Here is a 24457-nt window from a genome sequence, read left to right on the forward strand (position 1 = left end):
TGTTGCAAACGCACTCCACTAAGCTCGATCTCCCACCAATCCAAACAGCTCCCCAAACCATCACTCTGAAACCACCATGCTTCACAGTTGTCTGCAATCTGTTGAGCCAAAACTCTTACTGAGGCATTCTCCAGACCCATATCCTTCCACTGTCCGAAAATTGAGCGAATCTTGATTCGTCTGAGAACAGTACGATCTTCCAAAAGTCCAGAGGCTTGGTCATCATATCACTTGCATACAGGTCTTAATAAGGGCTTCCATCTAGCTGCTCTGCAATGATAATCCAAACTGTGGAGAATCTGTTGAACAGATTTCTGGCTCATCCCTCCAGCTTTGGCCACTTCTGCAGTCGTTAATCCGGGATCCATTTCGATGCTCCTCTTGACAGCCCTTTTTTGTCCTCTCTAATGGACCAGAATGACCTGGACGCTGCTCAGTTGTTTCCTGAACTGCACGATGATTCTGTTGACTGTCGAAAGCGGGATTCCCAAATTCTGCAAAATTTGCTGCTGACTTATTCCACCATCTGCTTGACCAACTATCCTTCCTCTAAGTTACACAAGTTTTGTGAAGATACACAAAGTGTATTAAACGTTACAGTATGGAAACTACAATGAGTACAAGAGAGTTAAAAATATAATAATAATGTTAACTACATTTGAGAAATGCTTTTTTCATGCTGTAATTTCCATTGAAGTTTAATCATCAATTTTAACATCTGTATATTGAGATGGTAATCACTACTAAATTAATTGCCAGTCAAAACTGATAGCTGATCACTATGGAGTCTAATTACTTGCAATCTGCTGTTTGATATATTTGAAGTCTGAGCTATTTATAGTTTGACACATCTTTAAGCATAATAATAGTTAATCACATTCCTCATTTAAAGTATAGTACATATGCAATCATAAGGCATTTACATATATTTTCAAAAATTTGGAAATATTGAACTTGTAATTTACTATTAACCACCACAAATTTGTTTGTTAGGTTTTTACACAGTCATGAAGAGTGCAAGTTGTAATGCTACTGTACAGTATTATGTTTTTATACCAACTAGCTTCTTTCCAACCACAGAATGTAATTTATGGTAGACAAATTATCTAAGCTGTCAAGCTTATTTACAGCTTAGACAATAAAGTATGCTTATATCCTTAAGTTTTCAAATGTTTCATACATTCAGAATACGGTGTGAAAATATTGATTATTGTTTCTTTTAAAAACATTACGTATCTCAGTTTAATTGTATAGAACATGTTGTTACAATATTTCTTAGCTCTCTGACGCAAGATTTTTAAATGATTTGTCTCAAAAAGATAAAACTGGAAAATATTTCATATATACCTATATTTATCATCACTTATTTCTACATCAGTGTAATCTTTTGTAATGGAACTGTTGTACACATTATTTCAGAGTTCACTTCCATACTATGGCATGTGATGTACATAAAAAGAAGTAAATACTAAATAATTCATTTGATTCACAATGGGAGATAATTTAATTTTGGTATCGTAACCACTTTATAAAAAATTGATCTCAAGTATCCCATCTTTAAATGAAATTTAAATGCCCATGAATATTTATATTATACTGTTTTCAAATAACACAAATATGATGGAATTTATAAGTATTGAAGATAATATGGCAAGTAATATACTTACAGCTTTAAAAATAGTAAATTAATATCAGAAAGAAAAACTTGCTTTCAAGCATAATCATTCTTTTGGTAAAATTGTTGTATAATAGTCCAATTGTTGATGTGGCTTGTGTAAAATGTTTAGATTCATTAGTGTTGTGTAATGTGTGTGGATTTAAAAGGCAATGTTAAGATAGGTTTCTGTTTGAAATGGCTGGCCTTCTGTAAACTTATGTAATTGAGTCTTAAGTCGGAGCTTAAATGTGTAAAAAAAAGAAGAAAAATTGTAGATGTGATTGATTAAGGCAGTATCTATGCTTCATACTCTATTTGTAAATTCATTTATTAATTTTCAAGATATTTATAGCCTGTGTTTGTGAAGCCTTAAAATCTTGTGAACAATAAGATGGGATTACGAGGAGAACTTGCATTGACAGGTTCAGGTATCTTTACAGCTGCCCATTAATCTTCCTTTCAAAGAATTATAAGTTTTCTCTCTCTTTCTTTTTGTCTCAGACTTGCTTCTTTACAGCACTGACACCAACCTAAGGTGTGTACTTAATGTCTTGAATCAGAGGGAAATGTGACTTCAGGGATAACATTAAGTGGAAAGTACTATTTATCTCTAGAGCCAGATATTTAGGGCACTGTACAGTGTTTACCTTTAACCAAAATTTTCACCTGCTGAAAGAACAAGTAACTTGTCCATCTTTTTGAAGGACTTACCCCTGAATAAACTGTCAATTAATTTTGCCTCAGGCACAAGTTTCTACCCAAACTTTGAACTTTTGAATATACCATGTGTAATTCTCACTGGGAAATTTTTATTTTGTGTCACTGAAACTCTTAATTGTTCAACATCATTGATTTCAAATATCACTTACAGCAATAAAAATTTTATTCATAAAAATATTAGTTATTTCTGCACAAACCTATACAAATATTATATTGTTTAAATGAATTACTTGTTCTTGATATTTAAGAGGAAATATCCTGTGTTTTAATGTGCTAGTTTATTAATATATTGTTGAAATTATTTATTCTCTAGCTACGACAGAACAATGCAGGACATTGTATTTAAGCTTGTGCCTAATCTACAATCTAGTAAGTATTTATTGTTCAAATTTGATAGTTTGTTATTCATAATTTGATAGTTTGTTATTCATAATTTCATAGTTTTATAAAGTAATTTTTATATACATTTTATGTGATTCTGTAAATGATTTATCATTAATCATCTCAAATATGTATTCGTGTGTGTGTGTATGTCTAAAATCAATAAATTGGGTGTTAAAAACTGTTCTAAACTAGAAAAGTCAGTACAAGCGTTAACGAATCGGTATGTTGTAAGGTGTGATATTTACAGTGGTATTCTTATTAACATTTTTCAACAACGTACTTCAACCCTTGTATCAAAAGTGAAACAACCAGGTGACTACTTCAGGTTTGTCCATTTTTATTAACTACATATTGTATATGGTTAAAAACCAAAAAATGTTTTCAAATCTAAATGAGTGAGTACCTCTCAAATGTTGAGTACATGCCTACATATCGAATTTTAAAATAAACAATTTTTAACTCAAAAATATTTTAGAATTGATATTTTGTCATTTTGTAACTTATTGAGTGTAACTTACCAAAAAAGATGAAAATATTTCCTAACTGTCATTTTTGCACAGCTCCAAGGAGTTTCATCTGAAGCAGTGTTTATACATTTTTTTTTTAGAATTTTTCTGCCAGTCTCAAAGTATAGGCTTATACTTGCTAGGAAACTTTCATCCCTCAAGAATATAATAATTTATGTCTGGTTTCTTTAATCATTTTCCTCCTCTGTTTTTGTTACTACAGCTCTTAAGTACCTTTCATTTATAATGTCAAGCATTTTGTCTGAACAATTACTAATAAAGCTAAGCTGTGAAGATAGCTATAGCTAACAATTAAATATGATTGACTAGAGTACATTATAACTGTATATGTAATTTTAGAATATTGTCTAACTAGAGATCCTGTATGATTGAAGAAAGGAATCTAATGGGAAGTTTGGATGACTTAGTAACAACCCAATGATATGAAATTTTTTAAAGTTTCTTCAGATATTTCACTTCATTCTTGAAAACTTTATTTGTTGAATTATATCTGTTTTAAAGTTATGGATAATATTTTTTATGACAATACATCAAGTATGCTTATTTAGGTTTCACAAGTACATTAGGTGACTGCAGAGTATTCCATTGACTCAAATCTGTATATTTTCGTATTTAGTTGTATCTGTTTAATAGCAGAGAAAAAATTTTTTCTTTGATAGAACATTGCATAAGCTTAGTTAGATTTAATAAGTATGCTAGGCAATCACAAAATATTCTGGTCATTGAACTCCTAAATTATTGAATATTATTGTAAAATCAAATAGACTTACTCATAAAACTGAAAACATATTGAGTTTGAACTCTTGTCATCAACCAAACACGACTAAAAAATTTCTAAGTGTCCTTTACGCATTGCAGAACATGTATCAGTTACCCATAAATCTCCACTCTCCCACCTTTCTTGTAATTTATTGCTCAAGCATCTGGAGATTTTACATAAGCTCTATTATGCTATTCTCTTAACAATAACATTTTTTTCTGATGCAACTATTTCTACCAGTACTAGAATTTCTATGGCATAGTTGAAGTCATACTTAGCAGGTGAACACAGCAAATAGTAACTGCATTTGTGTTTGTGTTATTGTATACTGATATTCCAGGTAGCCCAATGTTCATGTGGGTACCTCATTTGCATAACAATCTTTATTTCCTTTGTTTTTGATGAAGGTCGATTTTCTACTTAGGATTAATTGCCTTCAGAATCTGCAGAGCTGGATTTATCTGCTCCAGTGCTACCCCTAATTTAGATGACACGTCTGTTGGTCTCATTTCTTTTTCTTACAGGTTTGTTATATATTTTCAATATTAAACCTATTTCAATTACACTTGAAAGTTCTTGTGTCATTTGAGATGATTTCCATAATTCATTCTTTTATTTCTTTTACCTTCTGCTGATGTTGCAATCTTGTATATATTTCAATACTATTTATATTTCTCTTTTATTCCTCCTTCTCAAATTTTTTACATCAAGTTTGGTTCTTGAAACATGATTTTTGTGCATTATTGTTAGTTATCCTCCTGATTATTTTATTCAACATCACATATCTACTTTATGTCTTCCTTAACCATGAGTCTTGCTGCTGTTGTTTTGATTACCACGTGGTTCTTATTTTTCTTTAACACTTGCCTGTTGGGCCGTGTTTTAATCAGCTGACCTCCATATATATATATATATATATATTAATAAACACTTTGTTTTTGTCTTTACAGCTATTTCACTTTAACTTGTTTCCTATTCAGGGAAAACTTGCCAGCAAGTATGTATTAGGAGTTTAGCATTTTATTTTGACTGTGATTGTCCTGTGTATTTAATCTTTTTTTCATGCTTAGTACATCTCATACTTGTAATGAGTAGTCCCCTTGTGTGCTTAATTGTTGGAGTTTCAATTAAAACTACTCATTACACCAGATTTATTTATTGGAGGATTTGTCGTGTCGAGTGGAGCCACAAGTCGCTAACTAGAGGAAGTTTTCAGTTAGACTAAAGAACGAGAGTCTCAGGCCAATGGTGAACACTTATAATAACTTTTATTAAACATTAATTCATTTAACTAACTATTGATAACAGATAAAACCTCGTTTATAACGAACAACATAAAATAGCTTTTAACTCAACTAAATACTGTACTCTCTTCAGCATACACTTAGATATACTTCAGCATAGTATTTCAGTATACACTTCCATTAAAGCACTTAGATATATTTCAACATATCCTTTAACATAACATTTCACAAAACACTAGTATTAACTGACTGAGAGAGAATAGTGAAGTATACTTACAATGGTATTGGAAATTGAATAACATTGGACACCTTCATGTTGCCAAGTCAACCTGCAGCACTTCAGAGGGATTTTCTGGAGGGCACAGAGAACTCTGAGAGATCTGACTTTTCAGTCTCTGACATGGGTTTATAAAGCAATTTTCTCTGTATTATTTTGAGCATCTAAATAGGACACAGCATCACCCACAAGTAGTCCTATGCTGCTATTGGATGCTTCAGGGGAATCTCCGGGCTGAACCAAAACCATAATCAAAACTGTCAAGTAATTGGTTACAGCTCAGTTGTGTTAGCCGGTCACCTATTTACTTGTACTGCTACATCCATGTGCTGTAAGTGATATCGCCTCAAAGCGCCGATATCGCCTGCTAAACCAAACTTTTCTGTAGCTTTCCTAGTTCTACAGGGTTGAGGTCAACCTGTCATAAGCTCTAGTACACTCAGCTTGTTTCTAGGCAACGCTTCTTACGTTGCTTAACCTTGTTTTTCTAGTTCATCCACGTGTCTTAATGGCTTACAAAAATACAACTACTAATTTAACTTTATTCTTAAACTTTCTAAGTTAATAAAAACTCTTAAAAACGTTGAAGCAATTGTAAATTCCCTCAAAAATAACCCAATTGCTTCACTTCTCCTTCCTTAGAAAAATTTTGTTATTCATAACAAAATTTACCATCTTATTCATAATAAATTTTACCATCTATCCATTGTCTTCACCTTTTTCTCTGTCACTCAGTGAACACTTACATCAAAGTTAAATATATTCAAATACTACTTCCGTTAACACATCTATATGATTATATATGGTTATACAATACATATTAGATTATCATAATACAAATGCAAGTTTAGAAAAATATCATCCTGATAATTCTTTAGAAGAATACTCAAAATAACAAACATTCAGTTACTACTTCTGTTAACACATCGATATGGCTGTATATGGTTACGCAATACATATTATCATAATACAAGGTCAGAATTCAAATATCATTTCAATAATTCTTCGGAGTATTACACAAAATAATGATCTAAACAATTGCAACAATTATAAGTTTTACTTAAAAGTCTCTGATAAAGTTCTGGAAGACGTTCCAGTCACAGGAAGTCATCCACTGGTACAGGGCACACACCTTCCAGTAGGCACATATTTCATTTGTATATACCGATGGTAATCACAAAATAGCCTTTCTGGACAATCTAAATGTCTATTCGCTGGACAACCATACTCCTCGAGGTCGATGCACTTGATCCTCAGTTGATGTTGTAATATTCTTGCCTTCTCTCTTCCCTTGGTATAGATCCTCACATAATTCTCACGGAGTTTCTGCTTAATGCGTAGGAGATCCAGTAACGAGTGATCTCCGTCCCTCCATCGAATGCCATGTAAGTATGTCGTGCACCAATTGATGTGCTTAAGTGGTCCTCCGGAAATGGCAGTCGGAAGCAATACACGTCTGTCCACCCCGAACAGCAGTCTTTAACAGCTAGTTCTTTGATCCAGTAGTTCCCGTTCACCCGGAAACCTTCTATTTCTGCTATTGCCGCTCTTCGTCCCTGTTTCCTATAATTATAAAGCATTATTACTAATTGTTCTTGCTAAGACCATTTAGTCACACCATTTGATCCCTTCTCATCTCGATCACACACACACACACACACACACACACACACACACATGTACTTATTCGCACATCACATAACCTGCGCACTTTCTCGCACACTTCATTCAAACACTTCAAATCACAAACACTGTCAATCTATCGTTTGTTAATAAAAAGTTTCTGTCCTCCCACATAACTTATTTCTGGACTCGTTGTTACTGTCTGGCTGTCTGTTTCCATCATTTGGTGTTTCACCACTTCTTTTTATTTTTTACTTCTGGTCACTGTCTATTAGTTTCTGTCATTTCTCAAACTTTTTCTGTACCTAATAATTTTGACTATTACCATCATTTAATAATCAACTGTACTCGCCAATTGGTTACATCTAGATAATTTTGTATCATCTAAATAATCAGGCTATACCCTGATTAGATGGGCCCTACTCATTCAGTTCTATTATTTCAGTAGCTTCTGAATATTCAGACAAATCATTATTGCCTGATCTTGTTCTTTTCTTCTTTCTAGCTTTACATAGCCCATCTAATGCCATTAGCTTTAATAAAGCCAAGTTATCTCTTTTGATATACAATGTTATGTTTAATAGTATTACTACTAAGCATAAGGTTATCATCACCAAGTTAGATAATTTCCAATTATCTAACCTTTGCTTTCCAGCTGTAGCTCGTAATTGATGTACATGCTGCTGGAATTCCTTATAACTTAACCCTGACTTTCTAAGAGGAAAATGTTTAGTGTCCTCTAATATATCTTTTAGTCCTTTGATAAACTTTGATATCTGTCTCTATATGTATAATCTGAATTAACAGTAATTCCCTTTTAGTTAGTATTTCATGTAATTCTGGAATCCTTATATTTAGTCTAGTCCCTATGTATTTAGTTTCACTTCTAAAGTTCGACGGTAAGGTTATATCTTGACCGTGAGCTGAACAATTTCTGGCTAATCTTAAATAACCACTATTGTTTAACTTAATTACCCTAGTATGGTAATCGAATTGATGTACTTTTGACTTTGGGCATACAACTGATAAAGTAAATTCATCTTTAATGTTAAATAACCAAGTTCCTGGAGTTCTAGTTTTATAAAAATAGAATGGTTTAGGAATAATTATTATTTTCTCACATAGTTCAGATATTCTATTTTTAATTCCTGTGAATATTACATAGTTACAAGTTACAATAGGCACTGAATAAATACCTGAGTTAGGATCACAAACTCTAATAGGTCCATCTATGCAATTTAACATATCATCTTCTGTCATTTCAACATATGCATGTTGATCACTCGAGACAGCAATGTATGGTTTATCATTCTCTATAGTTAAAGCTAGTGAATGATTTATTGCTATTGGTAAAGATACAATCTTATACAGTTTAAACATTCTGTCAGTTGCTTTTAATGGTATTTCTATAAACATCCTTAAAGTATCCTTAACAGTGGCTGTCTTCATGTCAGCCCATGTATAATACATGTAAATTTGGTCACTATGAGTAGGTATTACAAACTGTAAATGTGGAGGTAATCTCCTTTCAATTTCGTCTAACACTCTCTCTAATTTAGTCGGTGGTAAAAAGTAAGAGCTTAGCTTTTTATCTGCAGCTACATACAATGCTTGTATTAACTTAGCTAACTCTGTCCTGCTACTTCTTATGGCAAAAGATAACTGTTGTAGATTGTTTTGAATCTTAGTGTTAAAAACTAACATTTCCATTCCTGCTTTATGTAACTCAGTTTGTCTTACTCTAGTGTGTATTCGTGCGTTAGTAATGTTTATTAAAGCTTTAGATACTTTTCTAATTTCTTGGTCATGTAATTCAATCATCTGATTTAATGAATTCATTACAGTTGCTTGTTCTCCTATTAAATAAATCATTTCCTTAGAAACCTGTCTCTGCTGTTCTACCTTTTCATTTAAGTTTTGTAAATCGTCAGTGGTTTCTGTTCCAAATACAAATTTTAGAATACTTCCACCTGCATTTATCAAAGCTTGTCTCTGTCTAGTTCTTAATATCTTTTAATTCTAGTAATAGTTCACCTATCTTGTCGTAATATTGTGTAATTAAGGTCTTGTAATTTTCAATTAGTCCTTCTTGTAATATCCTAGCTAACTGTAAGATAGCTATCCCTTGATTTCTCATGTGATATAATGTCACATTTGCTGAACCTTCTTTACAAAAACTAACATGAGTTTTTACATCCAAAAATTTCTCAAACAATACCAACTACTCTTGTAATCTTATCAGTAACCTAACATACTGTGGAGATGATATATCTTCCACAATTATCCATTTATTGCCAGATAATATGAAATTACCCTCTTCAACAAAGATTACACCTACCTTGTTTTCTACTGACACAATACTCACATTCTGTCTGGTTCCAGTATCCGTCAGCAACAGTATAAGAATCCCAATAAACCTAAAGATATATCTACTAAATAATATGATTAGTTGTAATACTTATATAACATCTAAATATTTTAACATATAACAAATATAGATATATTTCTTATTCTATTTTTCCTATTTACAACTTTGCAAATAACCTATCATGTTATTAAAAGCATTAATAACACTGGCTTTGTAAGATACAGTATTAACTGGATTGAATTGTACTCGTTTCATGTTATCATCCTTCTACTCTCGGTATTTCTGGTTCTATTATTTCTTCTTCATCATATAAAGATGAATCAAACTCATTCAGGTTATCGGTCTCTTCAAGAATACCCTTATCTTGTTCTGTCTGTTTAGTTTCCTCTTCTACACATTCATATTGATAAGGCTTATAACCTTTTACCTTCTTTAACCTGTTCACATGTACTAACTGTTTATTCTTTCCATAGATTTCTTGAATTTCAAAATTAACTGGACTTGTCTGTTTTAAGACTCTAAAAGGACCTTTCCATAACTTTGCTAACTTTTTAGTATTTCCTTTTTTAACTATTGGGGTATATAACAACACTTTATCCCCTAACTTTATGTCACTAACCTGTGCTTTTTTATTTACTTGCCTTTCTCTACTTTCAGCAGCTTTAGTTAAATGTTTGTTAGCTAACTCAAATGCTATTTGCATTCTCTGTAATACTTCTGCCTTATAGTCATAAGCTATTGTATGACTGTTCTTCTTGGGAGCTAATATCTCTTGCATAGGTAATATAACATCCCTACCATGCAATAAAAATAAAGGACTTTCCTGAGTTGACTCGTTCTCAGCACTTCTATATGCTAACAGTAACAGGGGGATCGGTTCATCCCAAGTTTTATGATCCTTCTCACAATATTGAGAGATCATATCTAACAAGGTTCTATTAAATCTTTCTACTAAACCATTAGCAGCTGGATGATAAGCTGTGGTCTCGATTTTATTCACACCTAATAATTCACAAACTTCCTTCATTAACTTAGAAATGAAGTTACTACCTCTATCTGTTAATAGATATTGGGGTATACCATGTCTAGCCATTATGTGATTTACAAAAGCTTTAGCTATCGTTTCTGCTTTCTGATCAGGTAAGCATATGGCCTCAGGAAACCTAGTTAAGTAGTCTGCGACTACTGACACGTATTTGATTCCTGTGTAGGACATAGGCAAGGGGCCCAATATGTCCATTACAACTAGCCGAAATGGTGTCGTTAAACTCGGCATTCTCTTTAAAGGAGCGTTTATCAAATGCGGGCTGGTTTTTAGTTTTTGACATTCTAAGCACGATTCACAGTACTCCTTAATGTCCTTCCGCATATTTAACCAATAGAACCTTCTGCTTATTCTACTATATGTTTTAGCAAAAGCTAAGTGTGCCACAAAAGGTGTGTCATGGTATGTTTTCATGACCTTTGTTCTCAGTTTCACTGGTACAACTATTTGTAAAGACCTATTATCCTTCATTTTTCTACATAAAACATCAGAATCTAACATGTATTCTGTTTCTTCTCCTTGTATTACCTTATTGCGTAAGTCATTTATTTGTGGATCTTTCTTTTGCTCACTAATTACATGATCTAAGTCCCAAATTACTTCTGATTCGTTTTCATATTCAGATTGTACTTCTTTTATCTGATTGATTGTTTGTTTTTCTACAGTTTTGTTATTTTCTACTCTGATTCTACTTAAAGCATCTACGTTAGAATGTTTTTTACTTGGTCTATGTATTATTTTAAAGTCATAATCTTGTAGTAATAAAGACCATCTAGCTAATCTAGAGGAAGGATCTTTTAACGTCATTAACCATTTTAAGAGTGCATGATCTGTAATAATGGTAAACTTTCTGCCGTATAGATAGCAACGAAAGGTTTTAATTCCATGTGCTACAGCCAAGCACTCTTGTTCTGTAACTGAGTAATTTACTTCAGCCTTTCCCAACTGTCTAGTCTGATAAGCTATAGGGTGTTCTTTGCCATTTTCATCTAACTGTGATAAAACTGCACCTATAGTGAAACCTAAAGCATCTGTGCTTTAGATAAATTCTTTACTAAAATCTGGGTAGCTTAGGATTGGTGCTTTTAGTAAAGCTTCTCGTAGTTTTTCAAATGCTTCCTGTCTTTTATCTGTCCACTGAAATTTTGTTTCTTTCTTAGTTTACTCAGTTAGAGGTTTGCTAATAAAGCAAAATGTGGTATAAATCTTCTATAGAATCCTACAAATCCTAAAGATGTACAAATATCTTTTACTGTTTTTGGTACTGGATAGTTTATACAGACTTCTAATTTTTTAGGGTCTAGCTTTATACCATCTGCGGTCACTATATGACCTGAGTATTCTACTTCATTTTTCAAAAACTGACATTTACTTGGTTTAAGCTTTAAGTTTGCTTTTCTTAATCTCTTGAATACATGCCTTAACCTCTAAGTGTTCTTCAAAAGTTGCAACGGACACTATAACATCGTCCAAGTAACAAAATCATTTGGAGTCTTGCAAGCCTGATAGTACAACATCCATTAACCTCTGGATTAATAGGGATACGAGAACACAGCCGTGTTAAGTCTCCGATATATGGATTTTTTAACACACAAATATAAAATCATAAACATAATAACATTCACATGTGATATCCTGCACCTGTAAATGAAATTACGTTAAAATGAAATAATGTAGTACTGCATTTTATTGTAACACTGACCTATGAATGATGAAGATGAAGACCTTTCATTGATGAGAGGAATACTTGCAGTGATGATGATGATAATAGATTTGGAAGCTAAGAGGTTAGTTTAAGGCTGATGGATCATCGGAAAATTCGGCCTCAAACTCCAATGAAGCACATGTAGAAGTCAATGGGATGGGGTTAGAAGGTGTTACATTGGCTGACTTGGGCTTCCTAGAGTCAGTAATTATCGGCTGTTTGGCTGTCCTCTGCAAATCTTTCAAGATTTCCCTGTACGGTGCTAGAATGTCATTAAACCCTCTTTTAAATTATGGGATCTATGTCTACAGCCATTTCTCAGAGCTCATCTGCATTGCATAGGAAATTGGACACAGCCTACACTGTGAGGATAAGTTCAGGAGGTTCTGTCACTTCAGCATCTTCATCACTGTTACTGGAGGCTATTAGCACTTTAAGTATTTCATTCATTGGCCATTGATAATTGGATCCAGCAGCTCAACCACCTCCTCATCCCTCCTATTATCAAACCTCTTGCCTCCAATTTATTTAGCAAGTTTCACAATATAGGCAACTTCCTTCTCACCCTTCGGAAAGCCCCTAAAATTGTTCACAACTTCAGGCCAAAGATGATGCCAGCATGTATTTATGGCAGACTCTTTCACCTCTTCCCATGATATTTTGGTGATATTGATACAGTCCTTTCCAAAATACTGGAGCCTATAGCTTGGGTTGCATATTGGTAGACAATTCCTTGTATAGTAAGACTTGAATGTCTTTATTACTCCTTGGTCCATCAGTTGCAGGATGGATGTGGTATTGGGAGGTAAAAATATTATGTCCACTTTTAGGATGGCTGAATTGCAATGTGTCAGGGTCATGGATAGAAGCATTATTAAAAACTAGAAGAACCTTAAAGTCGAGGTTTTTCTTTGCTAGGTTTCCTTTAACTTCATGCACAAAATGATATTGCAACCAGTCATTGAATAGCATCCTAGTTACCCAAGCCTTTTTATTTGAACACCAAGTAACAGGCAAATGTTGCCTTTTAATGTGTGTGGGTTTGTGGAGTGATATACTAACATAGGCTTGCATCTAAAGTCAACTGATGCATTCCCGCAAAAAAGCAATGTGAGCTTATCCTTAAAGGCCTTAAACCTGGATGCTACCTTCTGCTCCTTGGTGATGTATGTCCTGTTACCCATCTTCTTATAAAAGAGCCCTGTCTCATCTGCATTAAACACCTGTTGAGGGGCATATCCTTTTTTCCTTAATAAATTAAAGGAACCACGGCTTGAACCACGCAGCTGCATCACTATCAGCTGACCCAGCTTCACCTTGCAGGTTGAAGCGTTGCTTAAATATGGCAACCCAGCCTTTACTTGCCTGGAACTCGCTGGCATTCACAGCACTTCCACCCTCATTTGAGACTATGTTTTGATGCAAACTATACATATAACTATGCTATCAACAACAGAGCATTTTTTTGTTCACTGATCCACACATTCAATAATTTCTTCATTTTTTTCATGAATGGATTCTTCCTAGGCACTTGAGAAACCTTAGCACTTATAGGGGCAGAAGCCTTAACACTTGCATGGATTTTCTCCTTACTCATCCTAATCTTATGTATGGAAGACTCATTCATATTCCCAGCCTGTGGATGCTACACTCATTCTGCTTTGTAACTTATCAAGGATCTAAATCTCATCCTAATCTTACGTATGGAAGACTCATTCATATTCCCAGCCTGTGGATGCTACACTCATTCTGCTTTGTAACTTATCAAGGATCTAAATCTCATCCTAATCTTACGTATGGAAGACTCATTCATGCCATATTCCCAGCCTATGGATGCTACACTCACCCTGCTTTGTAATTTATCAAAAATCTGAATTTTCTCAGTTAATGTCATAACTGTGGCTTTTCTTTGCCTCACTAACATTTGGAGATGCTTTATTTTTTGATTCCATGCTGCTATCAAAGTGTAAAGCAGCAAAAAATTGCAAAAATAAATTGACTACATAGCAACGAACTTAACCTAATCACTTAGACAAATGGTGGGGATGGAGTGAGGCTCAGGAAGCTGAAGTTTGTTTATTTTAATCCTTTTATTATAATTTATTTTAATTTTTATTAAATTACTTTTTGTTAATGTTATGCCAATTAGTATAGCATAAAATCTTAGCTAATAATCCATATTTTAATAGTATATAAGATTTAAGTTCTTAATTCTATAAGGCAATATTTAAAAAAATCCTGAATTTTCCCTAGTATTACACACAAGACACATTTTCTTTAGGTACCTTCTCTTCTCTGTTTTATTCACCACCCCTACCCCCAGTAATGATGAAATGAAATTTAAATTACTCACTATAAAATTGTTATTTCTCAGACAAATTATAATTTTATAGCCTTCAATATTTTTTGGTTACAGAGCCATCAAATAAAAATCAGACCCCTCTTGCCACACCCACCTGTCACATCTTCTCTTTCAATATTTGTTAATAGTTTTCTGTTATATTTAATTCTATGTTATATATAACCAATAAAAGCCAAGGTTTTCATCTATCAAATAATGTATCATATTACATTGTGTTCTGAACAGATAGATGTCCATTTCACTTATAATACATGTTTATTCCTGTGGGAACATTAACGATTACCTTGGATGAATTTGTAACAGCTCTTATCACATAGTTAGAAAGCCAGAGAAAAATGAGAGTTAGGGGAAATTGTCTACTTTTTGCATGTTATAAGTATATGTTCTTTTGTGCATTATTTAATTATAAAATGTAATTATAGATAGATTTATGCTGTTATAAGCTTAAAGCTACTTAGGATAAACGAATGTAGTGTCATGTTACGATATGAAGTCATTCTAGAAAGAAAAAAGAGTAATTTAGATTTATTTATTTTTTTGGTGGTTACAAGGTTGGTCAAATAGACTGATCCCATATAGAGATAGAGTAGAGAAAATAACAGATAAAATATAAAGTGTACTGAAAAAAAAAACGTTTTAAATATACTTAGGAGGTTTTTTAAGGATTACAAGGAAATTTGAGATTTTTGAGATGGAGAAAAGTATCTTTAATCTTAACATGAAAATTACTTTGCATATGGACTATTCTAAGCAAATACTCAATATATTTATGGACAAATCTTTATTTTAGTTTATTAAAAATACTTCACTAAATATATGATTTTTGTATGTGAAAGATTTATAATATTAACTGAAAGACTGCCAAATTTCGTGAAGATATACACACTCTAATGAAAATTAGAAGTATTAAATCTATAATGCTTTTAAACGAGTACAAAAAGGAGATGTGATCAGTCAAACTTACCAAGTCTATGTTGAGAGAGTTATAGTGAGATAAAGTGCTCATATGTTTGCGTGTTGAGGGAACCACGCATGATCAAATTTTCCGTGTTCGGCAGATAATTGGTTGCTTTTATATTTGCGTGTATAAGTAAATCCATGTTGGACGAACCTCTGGTGTAGGATGGTTTATTGTACTATCATTACTATTAAAAAAAAGTAGGGTTAAATGTCGTCAACAGTAGAAAAAAGAATGAAGATCCAGGTAAGTACTTTTTTCACGTTTATTCTTTATTTATTTTTATAAAAGTAACTAAAATGTAAAATTAAGGATCTCTTTAGGTTAGTTGAGATTATATTAGGAAAAATAGATGGTAATAATATAATAAAAATGTTTCATGAGTCACACACACGAGCAGCTCGAACACAGAGTACTTGTGGGTAATGTTAGTCGATAACGTAAAATGAGCTTCATGTTCCCCAAGTGATTTACAACAACTTATAATAGCATGAAAAGTAGTTAGTTTGTTACAAGCTTAAAGCTGCTTAGGATAAATGAATGTAGTTTTATGTTACATTTTGGTGGTGGTGGTTACGAGGTCAGTCAATTTCCACTTTGAGAATGCTGTGAAACCTTATAGATATACTGCGTGTTGGTATAATATGCCTAAAGATGTAGTGTGGGATCACCTAGCCTAGAACCAAGTGCATAAAATTTATCCTGAAAGTAAAGATATGGAATCAATTTTAAATTTAACTCATTTCTGAATTAAGCTATTTTTTGTAATATCACCAACATAAAAAAGCAAACCTCATCTTAATTTTGATTGGCTCACAAAGAAATTTTACTAATGTTTGTTGGTCAAGCTTGATTTTGCAAAAGTTATTTATTTCAGTTAGCTCTGAAATATGAGGTTTGGGTATACTATAGGGTGGGGGTGGCAGTACTTGCCCCATTATTTTTGACAGGCTATATGCTAGTTTGCTTTATAAAATGTACTGAATTAGCATTTAAAATAATGAAACCTTTTAAGGGGAAAGTTTCAACTCTCCCTCATAATATTTTGTAGATTACTTACCTCTATACACATGTAGATAAGAGGAATTAGGGCACTCTGATGGCATGAATTGCTTTTAATTAAATAATATAATGTGCATATGATTCTCTACTTGCTGTTAAAGCACTAGAATACAAGTTGAAGTGTATTACATGCTATTTAAATAAATTTTTGTTTCCTTTAAAGTAAAGTTGTGTGGTGTGTATTTTTAAATTGTGTAATTTCAATAAAGAAACAAATGCCCAATATTTGTTTACTTCAGTTATGATGTGAATTATGTGTTTTTAACTTTTTAAATTAATTTTAAACTGGTATATTTCTATATTGGAATATGGTGTTTTATCATTGCATAATTTTGTAAGAGATTGAATTATTGTTGTTTAAATTTACAGATGAAATAAAGAGAGAAAAGGACTTTTACAGAAGAAGAGGCCTCCCTTATCCTAAGGGCAATCTTCGTAAGGAGGGATTTCTGTTTTTTTATGTCCCATATTCAAGACTATCAAAAGCTTTTGTTTTCGTCAATACTTGTTGTTGTTTTTTCATGTGTTATGTACAGCATTTGTTTTTGTGCTTCATATTAATGTGAGTCCTAAAGATTAATGTATTTTGTACAATGTAAGAAATAAATGTATGTCCTTATATTGAAATTCTCACAATTAGTGACATATTAATAATGGTTATTACCAGGAACTTAGCATTATTATTCAATAGTCTTTATACTTGAATAGTAAAGATTTAAACTGATTTGAAATGTGGTGGATATAATAATGTTTTTGTTCCTTCAATTTAAAGCTGATAGCTTGTGTACATGGTTTACACAGATCTGGAAGAAAATGGGAATATATAATTGTTTTATTTGTCAAGGAAAAGTCCTTATATATCATTTCAGTGCTTTAAAATAAAAAATATATATAAATTGTGGTGGTTGTGAATAATGGATGAAAAGAAGCAGTGGCCAAAACACAGAATGATTTTTCTGTTCTTCAAATTATTTAACATCATTTTGTTCTCAGAGTTGACTATGCTAGCCTCTTTTCTTTGTTTATAGAGTTAGATTTATAATTAGTTACACATTTAATTTAGATTTTTTTAACTCCTAATATTTCATTACTGAAGGTTATTAACAAGAAATAGGGAATAATTGTCTTAACTATGATAATATATTCATGAGGAAAATCAAGGTGATAACAAAATCCTATAAAATTGAAGGAACTTGTTTTAATTTATGGAATTAAAAGGGACATTACTTTTGTATTTCAACCTCCAGGCAGGATGAATGATTTTTGGCTTGTCTGATATTCGTTCTCAGATGCTCGTAATGATTTTCCTCTAAGTAGCTAATTTTAGATTAATTTTATGATGAAAACAAATCTGTAAAATGATTTAAAACTATTTGTAGGAACCAAATTGATTTTTTTATTATTTTTTTAGTTGCACTTGGAGATAAGGATTCCCCTTTACAGGCATCTTCCTCCAGAGAAGAAGACACAGACAGTCACCGATTAGATGAGCAAGTGAACATTCTTCTTGAATCTCAAAACAATGGACTTAAACAGATGAGAAGAAAGTTTATCCGCTGCTCAGCTCAAGCAACAGTGACCCATCTAAAAAAGTTTATAGCAAAGAAGTTGTTTAATAACTTAGAAAAATATAGAGAAGTATGATCGATTAGTTGTTGGTTCTTATTATGCTTTAGTTAGAAGTGTATTATAATATAGAAGACCAGTTTGAAAGCAAGCAATAATATGTTTTTCTCATCATTTGAATATAATTATTTATATATAATGACAATGTAGTAGCATAACCAAACTATGGAATTATATGGAAGTTACTAACACTAGCAGAAACACTGTCCTATGGGCAGCTATTTGTGATAGTAATTACTAATCGTAATATCCATACCTCATTGAAATATAATTAGAAAAAAGTGAACATTTTCTAAGAAAAACAGAAGTACTGAATGGGAAAAGTGTTCAGATTGTGCTGATGTAAACTAATGTTTTTATATGTTAAAAGTGATACCCTTTAGGGAAAAAAAACAAGTTTTATTTAAGAATTCCATTTTTTTTAGTACTGTGTTTAGAAATTACACCAATAAAGATATAATAAAACCCTCACGTACAATCCTAGTTAAAATCATGTTCTTGTTTTGAGGAGAGTATTTTTATTTAAGATTGTGTTCTGTGATAAAGAAATGGTTGTTGTACACACCATAGTTATTTTTCTAATTGTCTGATTCTTGAATACCCAAAGTGTGAAATGTTTTTATGGATTGTTGTTTGTTGTGCCATTCAACAGGTGGCACCAAATTATATTTATTATTTCAGTCACATACATAGATAGATACATGCCACATCCATTATAGTAAGATTTTCTTTTTCTTGCGTGTGTGTGTACACTTAAAAAATGAGAAAAGCTTTCTTTCCAAACAAATTGTATTTTTTCTCATCAATCTTTATTTTTGAATCTTAATTTAAGAAAACATTTAGATATTTAATGCTTAACACCTAAACTTGGACTTTAATTATCTGAGACAAATTTCTTATAAATTCATGGTGCAACTTCTGAAAAGTGTATTATTATTATTAGCTTAAATTATGACATTAAAAGCTAAGTACTGACATGTTAATCTTTTCAATAATAAAGAACAATTAGAGCACAGATAATAAGAGGTAAATTTACTATTTATTGTGTTATAGAAAGACAGTCTTAAAATATGAAGAAAGTAGAAGTTCAAACACTGGTGTCATTATGTACATGAATATGTTAATTGTTGAGAGTAATATTTAATGTTTGATTTTAAGTTTAACAACAACAGGCAATATTGTAACTTAAATTTTATTTACTACTATGTTAGTTGTATAATGCAAACTGTTTTTTATATTGAGAAAAAAAACTTAAAACTTTCTTTCAACATAAGTATTTATAGTTTTAAGAGCTTAGAAGCAAGAGTATCTTGACTGCTACATTTATTGGGCACTGACAAATGATTTTTAGCCAAAATACTGAGTGGCTTCTCTGTCCTTCAAATTATTTAACCTTTTTTGTTTTCAGAGTTTATTACACTAGCTTCTGTAAGCCAGTGATATAATTTTAACTGATGTTTTTATTTTATTAAATTGTGAATCTGTTAACATGATAACAACAATAGTAGGTAATGTTCTCAGTGGGAACCAAAACTTTTTAAAGAAAGTAGTTTTTATTTTATCTTTTGTAATAAGTGTTGATAATTCTAAACAACCTGCTTACAAATATATTTCTTCAGGTTAAACTATAATATAGTTTTGAAAACATGACAGTAAATTCACACTGATATTTATTTCAGGTTGATATACTTTGTAATGAAGAAATCCTGGGTAAAGATCACACACTAAAGTTTGTTTGTGTCACTCGTTGGAGGTTTCAGGTTAGTGTTGTTATTTGTTTTTAAATTTATTAATTGTATGTATTAACCCTATCGCCACAGGCATCCTTTACTGCACATGTCACAAGGTTTTGGTGATTAACATTAAAAATTTTATTAATCTACTTTTTGTTTGTTATACCAATTAGTATAGCATAAAATCTTAGTCAATAATCCATATTCTAATTGTATATAAGTTTTAAGTTCTTATTTTATAAGGCAATATTTTAAAAAATCCTGAATTTCCCCTAGTGTGACACATATGACATTTTCTCTAGACATCTCCTTTTCTCTATTTTATCCACCATCCCTCCAGTAAGTACAAAATTCAATGTAAATTATTTACTATAAAATTGTCATTGCTCAAACAAAGTATAATTTTTAAAGCCTTCAGTTTTGTTTGGTTACAGAGCCATCAAATAGAAAATCAGACCCCTTTTGGCACACCCACTTTTCACATTCTTTCTTTCAGGATTTGTTAATAGTTATCTCTTACATTTAATTCTATATTATCTATAACCAATAGAAAGCCAAGATCTTCATCTATCAAATGACATATCATATAACATTGTTTTCTGAATGGAGAATTGTCAATTTCACTGTTAGTACAAGTTCCCATGGGAAAGATAATGACTAGCTTGGATGATTTTGTAACTTTTCTTGTTACATAGGTAGAAAGCCAGAAAAATTGTAATAGTTAGGGGAAATTGTCTACTTTTTTGCATGCTATTATTCTTATTATAAAAGTAACTAAAATGTAAAAATTGGGATCTCTTTAGGTTAGTTAGGGTTAGATTCGGTAAAATAATTAATAATAATTATATAATAAGAATGTTTCACGGGGCATGCATCCAAGCAGCTCACGGGTAATGTAGTTCGATAGTGTAATGTGAGCTCCACATTCCTAAAGTAATTTACAACTTATAATGGCACAAATAGTAGTTAGACATGGTTCAAAGGGCAATAAAACAATAACATTTGATTATAAATAGATGTATACTCTTATGAGTTTAAAGCTAATTAGGATAAACATGTTACAATTTGAAGTAATTCTAGAAACAAAAAAAGGGTAGTTTTGATTTTGTTGTTGTTGTTACAAAGTGAGAATTAGGGTAGAGAAAATAACAGATAAAATACAAAGTTTTACTGAAAACAAACATTTGAAATGTATTTAGATGAAGAAAAGTATTTTTAATCTTAACATGAAAAATTACTTTGCATACGGACTATTCAAAACAAATTATATTGATGGACAAATCTTTTTTTAGTTTGTTTAAAATACTTCACAAAAACATATTTTATTATAATTTTTTGTATGTGAAAAACTTATAATGCTTACTGAAAAACTGCACAATTTCATTGTATTGAAAGTTTGTTGTAACAAGTCTATAAAGACTTTGAACAAGTACAAAGAGGTCACGTGGTAGGTCATATTGACTGAGCTCATATTGAGAGAGGTTAAACTGGTTTCTCAAACTTAGAATTACACCTAAGCTACCTTAATTCAAACTTAAAATTATTGAAAAGAAAGTATAGCGAAATAAGACAATGAAAAAATAGGAATAAATATAATAAAGTAAAATAACTTGTCACAACTTGAAAGAAAGTAAAACTCCAAGACCTTAAAGAACAAGTTTTTGATGCATTTGTTGATTTTGGTGATGTAGTTTATTGTTTTCAATCAAATAAGAGTTATCATATATAAATATTTTTGGAAATTTATAGCATGTAATTAACCCTTTCCACATGGATCAAAGACCATGTCATCGCGTTTGTTGACTAGCATTTAAAACATTATTGAACTATTATTTTATGAATTTATGCCAATAAGTTTGGTATCAAACTGTAGATTATAATTCAAATTTTTGTATTATATGTTATTTAATTTCTTATTTTAAAAGTAAATATTAAAAAAATACACCTAAACGTCAATTTTTGTGTGTCACGTGGTATGTTGAATATTTGTGATGTCAAAATACAAGTTCTATAGTTTTGTACGAATTAGGAACTCAAATTACCAATACTGACAAGCTAGAATATAAAATAAGGACCTCCTATATTTTATGTTTTCTGAGATATCTCTCATGTACTGAATGACATGCAGTGGCCCCGATCACCTCTTTCAGTTTTTGGAAACAGTCCCTTATATATACATAGTTCTATTTTTCACATGTGAATAACCAATCAAAAGCTTAGAATTTCCCCTAGTGGCTTTCTCAGTCATTTTAAATTTTAGGACGCCATCTCATCCTTTTGAACCAAGATCTCAAAGAAGTATGTTGTATTTTTAGTCTGCTCCAAATTTCATATTTTCTTAGACCAAAATATAGCTTAGTTACTAAGTCTGATAAATTATAGTAGAATTCTATGGTATTGATATAGTAATTTATGATTTTTTGGTTATTCAACTGTATATATAAAACAAAAGAAGTTATTTCGTTTCACATCCTCCACGTGTGAACTAGAAGAGATAATTGTTTGTTTTACGTCTTTATTTACTGTTCTGTTTTAAGAAAATTAAGTTTTAAGAAGTTATTTGTAAGTAGTAATAATGTATAATAATTGAAATGTGACCGTATTTTACAAAATACTAGTCCACTAAAACACAACCAAGACAGGTCACTTTGTAGAGACTAAAGGTCAGTTTTATATTGTTGGATATGATAACATGAGTGCACGTGCACTGCATCATTGTATTGTTAGCCAGGCATGGCTGAAAGGTCAATGTATAATGTTATGAGATTTAAGCTATTTAGTCTAAACATTTGTGTTTTTGCGTTATAATTTATAGTCATTCTAGAATGAAAAAAGCATAATTTTTATTTATTTTTTAATGGTAGTTACGAGATCGGTCAAATCGACCAAACCCATACAGATATGCATTAGTGAAAATAACAGATAAAAGATAAAGTTTTTTTCTATAAAAATGTTTGATAACTATCTGGACATTATAAGGATTTTGCATATGGAATATGAAAATTTTCTGATGCGTAAAAGTATTTTAATCTTAAAATGAAAATTACTTTGCATGTTGGATAGAAAACCTGCAAAAAGAAAGAAAAAGCATGAGAAAAACATTGCTTTAGAAAAAATCTAAATTAGATATCTTATAGGACCTTTCATCTCAAATTTATAAGAATTTTATCCACTAGTTTCATTTTTGTAAAGAATTTTCACAAGAGTTGCATAACTACTGACAATGTAAGTAGTTCATAGTCAAAGTGTTAAAATATAAATGTAAAAGATTTTGAGGCATTTCTTGCATTAGAATATTTATTATTGGTTAGCTTTTAACTCCTGTGGTGAACCTTCTTTGGGCTGTAAAAATAATAATATTATACAGGAGTCAGATGCTAACCAATAATAAATATTCTAGAATTAAAGTAATTATTAAGGAAACCATACTTTTTTTGTTCTATGTAACCATACATTTTACCATTCCTGTAGGATGCAGTAGCATTTTATCCTGACTATTGCTGTTGTGGGTTTTCATGTTGTACAGTTATTTTTTTGTATTTCAGATATTAAATATACACTTGTTATTTCATTGACAACTTATAGTGGATAGTTGAAATGCTTTTTATATTAGAAGAAATGCAATGTTTCGACCACTAGAGCAATAGTTTTCAAGTACAAACACAGAACAAATTAAATTGGAATGTCATTACAATATTAATAACAAGATAGACAAAGCATTTGTAAATGTAGGTAAAATTAAAAGTGAAAAATGTGCAAACTTTAAATGATTTGTGAAAAATAGTATACTTGGTATTAATAGTAAACCTAATTTTCATAAAAATGTGAGTTGGTGTGGTAGTTAGTCTCCTAAGTTAACTTACAGAAGTCAAAAAAAGGTTAAGAAATCTGCCTGGATGTTTATTAATGTTGGTACTGTGTGTTTTAATTAGCAAAGAAAAAATATATAAATCCATATTTGCTCATGCTCAGATAAAATTATACATACCTAGACAGAATACTAAAATGAAAAAAATTGTTTAAAATGTCCAAATATAGTCATTAAGGAGATCATCAATGAAAAATACAAGGAACTAAACTTCCTCCATCAAAAATAATACAAACTTCTTAATGACTGGCTCAAATAATGACACCAGATGACTACAACTTGTTCAATTTAATTAAAAACAGTACTCACTTTATAGGCTTAACAATAAAAAAAATCTTGGACAAAAAGCTGAAAAACATTCAAACACAACATGCAAGTATGGAATTTACCAAGAATAACAGTGAACCTCACTAATTCCGATGTTAGTGAACAACAAGTCACAACCCTAAACAGAAAACAAAACTTTATCGCAACATCAAATTTCACTCCAGTGTACAACGTAAAAATCTGACTTGAGGATGTGTGTAAAAAATTGGTT

The 24457-nt window shown here is 31.4% G+C and overlaps 1 protein-coding gene across 3 annotated transcripts in view; it reads left to right on the forward strand.

Moving 5' to 3' along the window:
- Positions 1-24457, forward strand: part of LOC106464648 (polycomb group RING finger protein 3-like) — a 69683-nt gene that overhangs the window by 37446 nt on the left and 7780 nt on the right. For all 3 annotated transcript variants that reach the window (XM_022392393.1, XM_022392392.1, XM_013924807.2), the window contains 4 exons: positions 2691-2746; positions 17062-17127; positions 18104-18330; positions 19998-20078. In XM_022392393.1, coding sequence (XP_022248101.1) covers positions 2691-2746; positions 17062-17127; positions 18104-18330; positions 19998-20078 — 430 coding nt within the window. The remainder of the gene's footprint in view (positions 1-2690; positions 2747-17061; positions 17128-18103; positions 18331-19997; positions 20079-24457) is intronic.

This window comes from Limulus polyphemus, unplaced genomic scaffold (assembly GCF_000517525.1).
Source record: "Limulus polyphemus unplaced genomic scaffold, Limulus_polyphemus-2.1.2 Scaffold1709, whole genome shotgun sequence".
NCBI classification, from domain to species: Eukaryota; Metazoa; Arthropoda; class Merostomata; order Xiphosura; family Limulidae; genus Limulus; species Limulus polyphemus.